Below are 12,120 nucleotides of genomic sequence, written 5' to 3'. Positions count from 1 at the left end.
ACCAAATTCACCAGACGGTATAGGTGGAGCTGTGCAGATTTTCTTCGCTCTCCGCTCACACTCCGCTGTGGCTGTGGTGGCGCTGCCTCTCCCTGCCTGCTGCACGGCTTCACCTATACCGTCTGGTTACGAGACTAAGAAATTACCATCACTGTTTCTGCAGACTTGAAGGAGCAAGACAGTGGCGCATCTCAATCAGTGATCATTACGTAACGTAGATAAGATTAGATCTGTGTACTAAATCGCTGAGGTATGAGAGAGAACATCTACCACAGTAGCAGCCCACTCCAGAGGACAATCATGCCTTCCTGTCCGGTAAGTCACATCCAGTTTATGAGAAGATTCCATTAAGCAATCATTTTCAACAGCTCGCCCTCGTTGCGTTCGTTAGCTGAGTCCATACATCGCACTTTCGAGCGTGGCTGGTACGTGACTTCACGATGCTCTTTCGTATTCCCATGACGTTTTCGTTAGAGACGATGCTGGAACTCCATGGATCTTCCTACCTAATCCAGACAAGGTGTGAGACGCTCCTAAAACGCATCCAGAAGCGTTGTCCGAAGATCATCTCCGTGGACGCGGTCCACCTGCACCTCGTCGACTCATTGCAGGAGGAACTGTACCAACCAGGATCCAAGCCGCAGCTGATTCACAGTCGCTGGCTTCAATACGGAGATGACATCATGCTTCCGGGCACCGCCGATGCCTTGCGTGGGGAACGCAACATTGCCTTTGTCCTGTCCCGGCCAGGAGCCGTATCTCCCTAGTCCAGCAAAGCGACGGATATCGCTGCGATATGCGGGCTCAAGAAGTACGTCAAACGTATCGAGCGAGGTGTTATCTTTGTCTTCCAGATTTTCGAAGGAGACCTGACGCGGGACGACCTCGCATCCTTCGCGGATCTCATACATGACCGTATGACTCAAGTCGTCCAACTCACGCATCCTGACCCCGAGGTCATATTCTCTCACAAGACTACAAAGCCTCTTGTCACCGTTGACTTGATATCAGACAGCAAGAATGCCGGAGCTGCTCGCGAGAAGCTGGTCGCCGCAAACAAGGAGTTAGGGTTGGCATTGTCTTCCGATGAGATCGACTACTTGGTGGACGCATTCGTGTCTGGCTCCTCTCCTATCAGCCGCAACCCCACCGATGCCGAGCTGTTCATGTTCGCTCAAGTCAATTCCGAGCACTGCAGGCACAAGATATTCAATGCATCGTGGACTGTCGACGACGCCTTGCAGGATACGTCTCTATTCCAGATGATCAGAAACACAGAGAAGGTCTGCGGGAAAGGAACGATCTCAGCCTATTCGGACAACGCAGCGGTATTTGAAGGACATTCCGCGCCACGCTTCGGAGTCTCGTTCGCAGACCAAGTATCGCCACGATATGAGGCGCAGGTTGAGGATATGCCCATTCTCATCAAGGTCGAGACCCATAACCACCCGACTGCCGTGTCGCCGCACCCTGGGTCGGCAAATGGTTCCGGAGGTGAGATCAGAGACGAAGGCGCTGTTGGCCGAGGGTCAAAGCCCAAAGCGGGTCTTGCTGGCTTTACCGTCTCCAATCTGCTGATACCTGGCTTCGAGCAGCCCTGGGAGACAGACTTTGGCCGCCCCGCTCACATCGCGCCTGCGCTTGACATCATGATCGAGGGCCCACTGGGCGCGAGTGCGTTCAACAACGAGTTCGGGCGCCCTGCTCTGAATGATACTTCCGTACGTTCGCAGAACGCGTTCCTGCTGGTGTAGAAGGGGAGGTGGAGACTGGTGGTTACCACAAGCCGATCATGCTTGCTGGCGGTCTGGATAACGTTCGTCCCTCCTTCGCGATGAAATCTACGATTTCCCCTGGAGCGAAGATCATCGTGCTTGGTGGCCCCGGATTACTGATCGCTCTTGGCAGAGGAGCAGCAAGCGGTCAAGTCTCCGGTGCCGGCTCGGCTGAATTGGATTTTGCGAGTGTGCAGCGAGACAACGCGGAGATGCAGCGGCGCTGTCAGCAGGTCATCGATGCGTGCGTCAACCTCGGTGAGGGAAACCCTATACAGTCCATCCACGATGTCTGCGCCGGTAGTCTTTGAACGCTCTGCCGGAGCTGGTGCACGATTCCGGTCTGGGAGCTATCTTCGAGATACGTGACGTGCTCGTGGCGGATACAAGCATGTCGCCCATGGAGATCTGGTGCAACGAGAGTCAGGAACGATACGTTCTTGCCATTTCGCCGGAGAAGGAGTCGGAATTCACCGCGCTTGCACAGCGTGAACGATGTCCCTTTTCCCTTGTCGGCGTTGCGACGGCGGAGGAGGAGCTCATCGTCACGGATCGCCTGTTTGAGACGGACGTCATCCGGCTGAAGATGTCAACACTGTTCGGAAAGCCACCCAGGATGCACCGTTCCGACTCGACCAAGCTGACCACCTACGTCCCGTTCGATACCTCGCTGGCTCGGTACGTGCCCTCAGCTACCACTTCCCAGGACCGCATCGCCGCTGCTGTGCGCCGCGTTCTCCGTCTGCCTTCCGTAGTCTCAAATCGTTCCTCATCACAATCGGAGACCGCTTCATCACAGGTCTCGTAACTCGGGATCAGATATTCGGGCCCTCAGGCTGGCAGGTACCCATAGCGGACGTCGCCGTCACCCAAGCGTCATACGGCTTCTACGTACCCTTCGGAGAGGCGATGGGCATGGGCGAACGCACGCCGCTGGCATTACGCAGCGCAGCAGCGTCTGCTCGGCGCATGGCGGTCGCAGAGTCTCTCACGAACCTGGCCGCCGCTCGCATCGGTGATCTCGGCCGCGTGAAGCTCAGCGCGAACTAAATGTGCGCCGCGTTCTACGCTGCCGTCAAGGCTGTCGCAATGGAACTGTGCCCCGCGCTCGGCGTGGGCAAGGACTCGATGTCGATGTCGATGAAGTGGAGGGAGGGCGAAGAGCAACGCGACGTCAGCGCGCATCTGTCCCTCATCGTCACCGCGTTCGCAGGAGTGGAGGACATTGGCGCAACATGGACTCCTCAGTTGCAGACTAATACTGGCGAGCCTACTGTGCTCGTGTTCTTTGACCTGGCAGAGGGTAAGCAGCACCTTGGAGGGTCGGCCCTGGCGCAGGTGTTCAAGGAGATTGGCTCGGAGGCACCCGACGTCGGGAATGCTGCACAACTCAAAGCGTTCTTGGTCGGCTGTCAGACTGTTAGGCAGAAGGCACCTGGGCTCGTTCTTGCGTGCCACGACAGGTCAGACGGAAATTGTTCACAACACTGACAGAAATAGCATTCGCTGGACGTGTTGGCGTTGACGTCTCCCTCGATGAGGTTATGGTCTCTGGCGACCCCATCTCGACCCTCTTCAACGAGGAACTCGGTGCCGTGATGCAGGTCTGCCAGTCACAAGTTGACGAGCTCATGAGCATCTTCGCCAATGTCTGGTTCCCGGTGGCGTGCATCCATATCATTGGTCAAGTGTACGAGGTCGACGTAACATTCAGGATCACGCAACAAAATGCAACCATCTACTCCAGTACCCGTGCAGAGTTGCAACGCATCTGGGCAGAGACTACTTACAGGATGCAGTCACTCCGGGACGACCCGATCAGCGCGAAGGAGGAGTACGACCTCATCAACAACGCAACATACAAAGGCATATATAACGACCTCTCCTTCTCGCCCGAACCTCCGCGCGACATCTCCCACCGCCCCAAGGTGGCTATCCTCCGCGAGCAAGGCGTCAACGGCCAAGTCGAGATGGCCTGGGCGTTCACCGCAGCGGGCTTTGACGCCATCGACGTGCATATGTCCGACATCCTCAGTGGCGCCGCCTCCCTAAGCGCGTTGCGCGGCTTCGCAGCTTGCGGCGGGTTCTCCTACGGCGACGTGCTCGGCGCAGGCAAGGGCTGGGCGAACTCGGTGTAGCTCAACGCGTACGCGCGGAGTGAATTTGGCGCGTTGTTCGCGCGGGAAGACACCTTCGCGCTCGGCGTGTGCAACGGGTGTCAGTTCCTCAGCCACCTGCACGAAATCGTACCCGGCGTGCAGGCGTGGCCCGCGTTCAAGTAGAACCGCAGCGAGCGTTTCGAGGGCCGCGTGTGTACGGTGGAGGTAGTACCTAGTGCGGTGAAGAGCCGCTCCGTGTTCGTGAGTGACATGGCAGGTTCGTGGCTGCCTGTGGCGGTAGCGCATGGCGAGGGCCGTGCGGCGTTCGCGAGCGAAGAGGACCGGGACAAGCTGGAGATGCAGGGATAGGTGGCACTGCGTAAATGTTGACTCGGCGGGACAGCCCACGGAGCTGTACCAGCTCAACTCGAATGGCAGCGCGGGCGGTATCGCGGGGTTGCATACGCCAGACGGGCGTGTGCTGGCGCTGATGCCTCACACTGAAAGAGTCATCAGGCTACAGTGCAACAGCTGGTATCCTCCCGCGTTGAATGACCCTTGGAAGGGCGTGGGTCCGTGGTTCAGGCTCTTCCAGAATGCGCGGAGATGGTGTTGAAACTAAAAGAGCGCTGGGCTCGTTTGATGTTCTCTAATATAAGATTGATGTACCCTGACTTATATATATACATAGCAGAATGCAGCATGGCGGTGGGGTGATATCGAGATATCCAGCTGCTACACAGATTTCATTAGCGCGCATGTATGATACTGTCTCGGCAACTCGACTGTTGCGTTTCTTTCCGTTGTTCCTCCGCTCAATAGCTGTTGCGCTGCCGTGATCGTCTGAAACGAGACGAGATGGTGTTTCCAGCTCGGTGAGTGAAACGATCTATCCCTAGTGATGATAATGTGTGCATGTCTGCTGGAATGATATATTTCTGACAGTTGAATGGAGACCGGTTCCCCTCGCAACCAGATTGCATGAGCCAGGACTGTAGGAAGGTTAACAATAGAATGTGATTATCAAGGATATACCTTCTGATTGGGTCCGCGGAGACGAAACCGAGAGCTGATAACATAACCGTGCTGCTGCAAATCCTCCTGATTGATGAATGTGAAAGATGCGTCTGGTATAGCATAAGGAGGGGAGTCCTTGTGGGTCCTCAGCAGATGCCACGCCCGAATCGCCTGTCCGCGGTTGACAATACACCAGACAACGGTGTTGAGAGGGCATATTCTGCGGGGGCCCATCGCCTCTCGACGACCTGTGATGCCCTGCAGTCGATCTCACTCACAGAAGGAGGAAGATGTGCGTACTTGCGATGTCGATTAGCGCCACCGGCGGCAACCTTTTGGCGCTGGGGGGTTCACCACGTCTCGCTCGGATCAATCAATCAAATGGAACATGAAAAGCGTCGCGACCCACGCCGGCTAGTAGTGACTAAAACATTTGCGAGCAGCTACAGAGCTATGTCTCACAGCCTGCGTTGACAGTGCGAGGTGCGTTCTGAACCCACAACAGGTCGACCACGGAGTTGAATCAGGAAACAGTTTACGTTTCCACGAATGTTTTGATTGCAAGGGAATGGCGTTGGAACGATATACCTGCGACGCAAAAGCCGGCGGAGTAATCCATACGTAAAAAAAGAATGCTCCCACGCCCTCCTAGCGTTGGCATTGCAGCCACTCTTAGCGCCTTCCACTCGCACTTCCACAACTTGTGCTCACCAGATATCGCGAACTCTGCACCTGCCTTGGATTTCAACTGGATCCAGAGCACTCAGGCTATGAGTCACTCCTGCTCCAGATGTTGCCAATTTTGTAGGCGTGGAAACGGAATAGCGCTTCATTTGGGACACGATGGGCAAGAAACTACAGCTGCCGGTTGACCACGTGGACACCTCTCACTCATCCTCGGCCGCGTAAGTTTAGAGTTTAGCTGAGGTCTCTTTTATGTTTATTCAGGCAACTCCATATCGGGCCCTTCTTGTTGCCCAGGCACTGCCAGGACTTGATTCCAACTCCTCTGAATTCCGTCTCCAGCGCATCATTTTCGGCCCAGTGGGCAACAGATCTCATCTCACACCAGAGATCTCGTCGGCCCGGCATGCGCTTATGTTCAGACTCGAATTGGCACCCTTCGCGAATTCGCAGAGGAAACAAACAGACGCCCAATAGACGCTGTGGACCCGCAAAGCGTGGCGATTTAACCGGTGAAGCTGACCGTCCTCAGTCTCATCGTTAACCCTCCGCGTTATTGTAATGTCCTCCAGCTACCAAGATAGCACCCTCCGCGACCTCTACCTCCGGACGTCACGCCCAGTAAGAAGAGGGACGGGGCGCCGAGGGGGGCGCAATACGAAATACCATACGCGTTCTCGCGCGAGGGGGTTTATTGGAAGTGGCCGACCGATAACGCTTTTGGTGGAACACGCTCAACGTATCGGGAGGAACGAACGCTAAGCGACGGCTGAAACGCGTTGCAGGACTGTACCTGGAAAAGCCTTTATACGTCTTTCACATTATTCCGCGGTTGGATGAGTTATGTTCGTACGGTTAAGTTCCGGGATTCTCATACACTTACCGCATGATCTGTAGCTCTAGAGTTGTCTCTCCTTCAGTCTGTAGCACGCTCAAAAACATATAAAAAGTCTGGGTCGAAAAGCGGTAAAGTTCTCCATCCTCACAACTCACAACCCGTCTTGAGTTTTTTCAACCTATAAGCACTTGTTTTTCATAGCTAAGGTGAGCCTTTATCGTCTTCTCTATATTCGCAACCCTCTTACCGATGTCCTCCCACCACTGCTCCCCTTCGAACGAAGTAAATGGCTGACAACGTCATGAACTTCGACACTGATGGTTATTGGGACACCTCGGATCTCGAAGGCCCCGCGATACACGCTCCTGCTGATATCAAAGCCATCGTCGTCAACAAGTACCGGATCGAGTGGCTCAACATCTCAGACCCCACCAAGGACTTTTACGCCAAGAACCATATGGTTGCCACCGTGCTCTTCGCCCAGTCCCAGTGTATCAATAACGAATGGTACTTATCGGCTCGGCTCTCGATGGAACTCGGACCTGAGAAGGTCGTTCCAGATGCTAATGAGGTGCGCAGTATTCATACAGTAGTCACATTTCTTGCTCCGATCTATACCGACTTGAATCTGATTTGGATTTTTACGACCAGACATTGGTGTCCGGCAGCGAGTACAACCCTGGTGTCTATACCCTCGCCATGCTGAGCCGCGATACGCCGACTTTTAGTGCCGCCCACTATTTGACATACCCGCTCCGCCAAGGGACCACCATCGGCACGCTTATCGACAAGATTATCGACAAGAAGATGCATCATTTCTTATTCTTACCTTACACGTCGGAAAGCCGCTGGAAAGGGTGTGGAGATCATATGTACGTCCTTTTCCATTCGATCCCCGAGATATCATTGATATTGTGATCGCCTTTCCTCGATCTGCTAGCCTTCACTGCTGGGCGGTGTTTTTCCGCGACGGCGACATCACCAGCGAGTGGTCGGAGGAGAACTTCGGTAAGACACTCAGCGAGGAGCTGACCCAGACCTATATCCTGGGCGGTGCCAGCACTTACGCGCGAATCGGCCGTGGCTGGTGGCTCTCCCACCAGCCGCTTGAGGACATTTACGCTCCCGAATCCGTGTTCAGCACTGCTGATCCTAACTTCCAACGCCGGAAGTAGGCCCCATGGCTCTCCGGCCCTTTCCATCGCTACCACGTGCTCGTCCCACAGTCATATCTACGTGTGTTTCCCTTCTTCCCCATTTATATATTGTCCTGTGTTTTGCTCCCTGCTCCCGCCTTACATGTAAATTAAAAATGTATTAATGATCTCTCTCAATATACTCTGCTGTCCCGCAACCCTTCCGAATGTCCTTGCTTACCCGCAGTCAACGGCCTGCTTATCAAATGCCCACTTTCAACACACCACTTACATCGTTTTTTACATCCCCTTCATATCCTCTCCAGTTGCAAGGCCTGCCACCGGCGCCAGCCCGCGCTTCTCTTCTCTATTAGTTCAGTGGCAGGCCATACAAAAAGAGATATGAGATTACGGCAACCGTCACTGACACCTAGTGATGTTCAGGGCCCGGCTTGGCCTGAAAGCCCGGGCTCGGGCTCGGCTTCAGCAGGCTCAGGCTTGCTAGAATCGCAAGCCGGGCCCTCTGCTAGGGCTCGGGCTCGGCTCGGGCTCGGCCCGGCCTAAGCCCCGGGCTTGTTGCAGGTAACTCTCCTTGATGTCTATAGTTCAATCAGTAGTGTAAATATACAAGTAATCTACATAAAATCACCCTTCAATCATGCCAGATTATTTGGCCAGTGGAAATCCATATGGTGTGCTCGTGAGCACAGACTGAGCAGCAATGAGAGAACCGTGTGTGACCAAAACCCACATTGAAGACCGCTCATTCAATATCACGTGATCTCCTGCCTTGCAGGGGAGTGGTCTGATTTACTCAATTCAGACACGGACCGCTTTGTGATGCCATTTTTGAAGTGAATCCAGTTTAATGTTGTGAATTTACTGGTATAAAATGAATTTTTATGGCATATTACCAGTCAAAAATGCACCCATGTCTGCAATGACTGTGGCTGAAAGCCCGGCCTGCGCGCAGGCTCAGAGAGGGCTTGGGCTCAGCTTTCGGCAGCTCAGCCTGGCCCTGAACATCACTACTGACACCTCGACCTCACGACCTTCTGGGCTAAGTAGCCCATCATATACCCCCAGGATTGCTGGGCTAGTTAGCCCCGAATGCTCTATCTGCATCGGTTGCCAATTGTGCAGCAACAAAGTCAGGATTTACCCGTTTAAGCAAGCCCTTTATTATGCCGTTCCATCTGTATAAATATTATTTTCGCATGCGTGTGCACCGAAATAGTCGCGTGCATACAAATACTTGAAATTGCACATGCAGAAACATATAAAATCATGCACGTACAAATATTATTCAGTGTGATGAAGTTGCACATGTAGATTTAGCAATATAACAAATGTTACTATGACGACACCATCAATTCGTGAGAGGATTGTTTGGCTGTTCTATCTCATATGTAGACAGCTTCATAATTGCAGCCTGAATGCATCTCTCTCCTGTCCAGAATGCATCAGAATCTCGTACCACCTGTACAGCTGCCTGTCACAGATTTTCGCCACAAACTTTTCTCACACCACAGATCATGTGCTTCACCAATATCTCACGCCACTCAGCCACAGACACGACGCGTAGAGATCAGGTGATAGTCCACATCACATGTTATGGTCCAGACCCGTGGATGATACGGTCGGACCTGTCTATTCCAGGATACAATAGAGGCACCCATTTGGGAACAAAGGGAACAAGGACTATTGTTATGCATCGGCCTTCCGCTTCCTAGTAGTTTAGCCAGAAGCCTAGATAGGTACGATGTTCACACCGGAGAACAAAAGGGAAACCAAGATAGGCACGATGTGCACACACATTACTGCGGCAACCATCGATCTTCCCACTTATTGTTCTGCTTCCGGACATCCTATTGTTTCATGTACGGCCATTTGCTTATACTCGTAGATAGGTAGCTTAGGTAAGATAGCCCGCTGTACGTGTATATAAGACCAGCCATGTAGGGGATGAAACCTCAGATTGTTTCTCCTCGTCTACTACCCATAGCACTCACTGAGCTCACCAGCTCCTTCATATATCTCTCACCCTTTCCTGCGTCTGCCACATCGACCAGTAAGTCAACAGGCTCTTGCACCACATAGGGTTCAGGGGGATACTTTTGGGATCAGGGGGATCAGGGCGGCACGTTCCACGTGACTGTCCCTTTTTAGTCTTTTTGATCTCTTGTCCAGTGTTACCGTGACATTAGAAACAATCTGACATTTTCTGCACCCCTGCTTAGTGTCTAACACAAGTGGCCACATATTTTCAGCGCAAGCAGTTTCAGCCGTAGCGCGCGGCTTTTTTGACACACATTCCAATCCGATCTCTACCCGGCGTGAGCCTCAGCAAGACTCTGAGCTGCCCAAAGCCTCAAAGCGCAAGGCCACCCCCAGGATCGACCTCGACGCCCACTACAAGCATCAGGAAACCAACAAGGAGCGTGGAAGGCTCCTCACACTTGCGTCACTAGGCGCATCGTCCACAGACAGGCAGCGAGCAGCAGCTAGGGTTGTAGATATCACACACATCATAAAACGCGGAATCATCCGCAAGCCACATGATCACACCCCACCACTCGAACGCTACAAGCCCAGAAAGGGATGTCTTACCACTGGTAGTCGCAAGCTGGCACCACCCCCAGAACTTATAACCTCCAACGCCGTTCCCCCCATCATTGTTGCTCCACAGCCAGTGCGACCCCTTCCCAACTTCGTTAAGGTCAACACACACGCACGACCCATTCGCCCTCTTCCATCCAAAGTCAGGCTCACCCTCCACATCGAAACACTCAAGAAGCAGGTCTCCGCTACCCGCTTCAGACTACAACCGATATTAGGAGCGTTCTGGGAGAGAATTGATCAGGACAAATGAAAGAAGGTACAACTCCTCGCATCGGAGTTAGACAAAGTCTGTGCAGACCTCTACACGGGAACTCGTGAATACACCTTCGTCGACAAACAGATCATCAACACGTGCTGCCTAGAAATAGGAAGGATCAACTTCAAGGAGATAGGGAAGCAGCAGAGATTAGACAAGATCGTCAGGGAGATTGGGAAAGTCAAGGACAAGCAGTACCTAGGCTTCATTTTCAATTAGTTTAACTACATCTATATCACAATGGAAGGAGCTGATCGTGCGTACGCATCCACGTTCAGGCAAAGAATGGATGATATTCTGCATACAAACATCGAGTCAGCACACGATGGAAGCACCCCACGTGCCTCGCAGCGCAATTCACCAGAACTAGCACTAGGACCGCAGGATTCTGCATCGCAAGTTGGAGGACCAGCATCCCCAACCCCATCACTCTTACCCGCCTATGTTCCCCCCATCTGGGAATTTGACGGACACCAGTTTGAGCATCTAGAAGATGCACTCAGACAGTCTGCTCCAGGAGAAGTCCCGGACCACATCCGCGAATGGGTTATTGTGGCAATGAAGCTCACGGTCAGTACCGAAGTCGCCAAGGTCTACAATGTGCTCGGAAACAAGATGTACGAGCACAAGAAAGCCTTCGAGTCACTGATCCAAAACAACAAGAGCGAACACCGACTCAAGGAGGGAATGCTCCAGATGGAGATCGGGAAGCTCAAGGATAGGATCCTCGTGCAAGATGCGCATATGACAGTTTTGAACGATGAGCTCACGGGAACCCAGGTGGCAATGCTCGATACAGGCAAAGAAATGATGGAAATCAAGGCAGCTAACATCAAGCTGCGACATGAGCTAGCTTCGCTCAAAGCAAGCGGCGTCACTGTAACGCAAGGTCAAATGTCCGGCACGGTCCAATCGCACAACCCTGCATCAAAATTGCTGAGCCTCCACACTACTCGGGCAAAGGAAGTCTGGAGGATTGGCTCCAACAACTCGGTATATGGATGTGGTGGAATGAGATCAATGACGATGAGCACAAGATCACCATGGCCCTGCTGCATTTGGAAGGTGGTGCGTTCACATACATGTCCGAATATGCGACCAGAGCAGCAGCACGGCAGGCACTTGGCACATGGGAAGACTTCATCAACATTCTCAAAGTGAACTACAGAACCCTCGACCCGGACAAGGATGTGCAGCAGCATCTGAAGGATATCTGTGGCAAGACGTATCCCACGATGGTATCCTTTGCAGAACAGTTCTGCCAATGGGCCACTAAGATCAACTTAGGGCACACTGCACTCATCGGTTACATCGCTGAACACTGAAGCAAGGATGTACGCCAGGCAATGGTCACACGAGACAGTCTAGGAATTTCTGACCCCATCACATGGCCAGAATATCTCGACCTATGCCTTCAATTAGAGTCCAAGTTCAGAGCCGACAAGGCAGGACAACGTGGAACAGTTACAACATCATCATCATCAGCACCACGGGCCCCAAAAGACCCCAACGCAATGGTCGTGGATCGAGTATCCACCCTCACCAAGGAACAAGAAGGATGGCTGGAGAAGAAGCTGTGTGTACGATGTGGGAAACACCCCTTCATTTTTAAACAGCGATGCCCAGACCCCAAGTACAAAGGCAAATTCGAAATGCCAAAGCGGGGTCAAGCAACAAGGGCAATTTCTTCAAA

General features: G+C 53.0%; 3 protein-coding genes across 3 annotated transcripts; all 3 read left to right on the top strand.

Moving 5' to 3' along the window:
* Nucleotides 1-261: 261 nt before the first annotated feature.
* On the top strand, nucleotides 262-5,505 carry LAESUDRAFT_751270 (phosphoribosylformylglycinamidin; the record flags this gene model as incomplete). Its single annotated transcript, XM_040911656.1, has 16 exons — nucleotides 262-315; nucleotides 369-425; nucleotides 475-734; nucleotides 768-1,674; nucleotides 1,734-2,008; nucleotides 2,080-2,453; nucleotides 2,531-2,804; nucleotides 2,856-3,179; nucleotides 3,239-3,907; nucleotides 4,058-4,135; nucleotides 4,176-4,442; nucleotides 4,566-4,634; nucleotides 4,697-4,749; nucleotides 5,011-5,183; nucleotides 5,356-5,374; nucleotides 5,397-5,505. The coding sequence occupies exons 3-16, from the start codon at nucleotides 480-482 to the stop codon at nucleotides 5,503-5,505; spliced, it is 3,846 nt and encodes a 1,281-aa protein (XP_040761939.1). The 5' UTR covers nucleotides 262-315; nucleotides 369-425; nucleotides 475-479.
* Nucleotides 5,506-6,701: 1,196 nt separating this feature from the next.
* On the top strand, nucleotides 6,702-7,764 carry LAESUDRAFT_751269 (uncharacterized protein). Its single transcript, XM_040911655.1, has 3 exons — nucleotides 6,702-6,984; nucleotides 7,065-7,285; nucleotides 7,354-7,764. Exons 1-3 carry the CDS (start codon nucleotides 6,715-6,717, stop codon nucleotides 7,586-7,588), a joined length of 726 nt encoding a protein of 241 aa, XP_040761938.1. The 5' UTR covers nucleotides 6,702-6,714; the 3' UTR covers nucleotides 7,589-7,764.
* Nucleotides 7,765-10,667: 2,903 nt separating this feature from the next.
* LAESUDRAFT_761322 (uncharacterized protein) lies at nucleotides 10,668-11,752 on the top strand (the record flags this gene model as incomplete). The annotated part of the gene is made up of 2 exons (XM_040912894.1): nucleotides 10,668-11,306; nucleotides 11,369-11,752. The coding sequence occupies 2 exons, from the start codon at nucleotides 10,668-10,670 to the stop codon at nucleotides 11,750-11,752; spliced, it is 1,023 nt and encodes a 340-aa protein (XP_040761937.1).
* Between the last annotated feature and the right edge of the window lie 368 nt (nucleotides 11,753-12,120).

Source organism: Laetiporus sulphureus, assembly GCF_001632365.1.
Source record: "Laetiporus sulphureus 93-53 unplaced genomic scaffold LAESUscaffold_34, whole genome shotgun sequence".
Taxonomy (NCBI): Eukaryota; Fungi; Basidiomycota; class Agaricomycetes; order Polyporales; family Laetiporaceae; genus Laetiporus; species Laetiporus sulphureus.
The sequence above is the reverse complement of the archived record's forward strand: the minus strand, read 5'-3'. Positions and strand labels throughout refer to the sequence as shown.

Coding starts and splice junctions, on each gene's coding strand:
- LAESUDRAFT_751269 (XM_040911655.1), top strand. CDS start 6,715: ATGAACTTCGACACTGATGGTTATTGGGACACCTCGGATCTCGAAGGC. Junction 6,985..7,064: donor TCGTTCCAGATGCTAATGAG/GTGCGCAGTATT, acceptor TTTTACGACCAG/ACATTGGTGTCCGGCAGCGA. Junction 7,286..7,353: donor AAAGGGTGTGGAGATCATAT/GTACGTCCTTTT, acceptor TCGATCTGCTAG/CCTTCACTGCTGGGCGGTGT.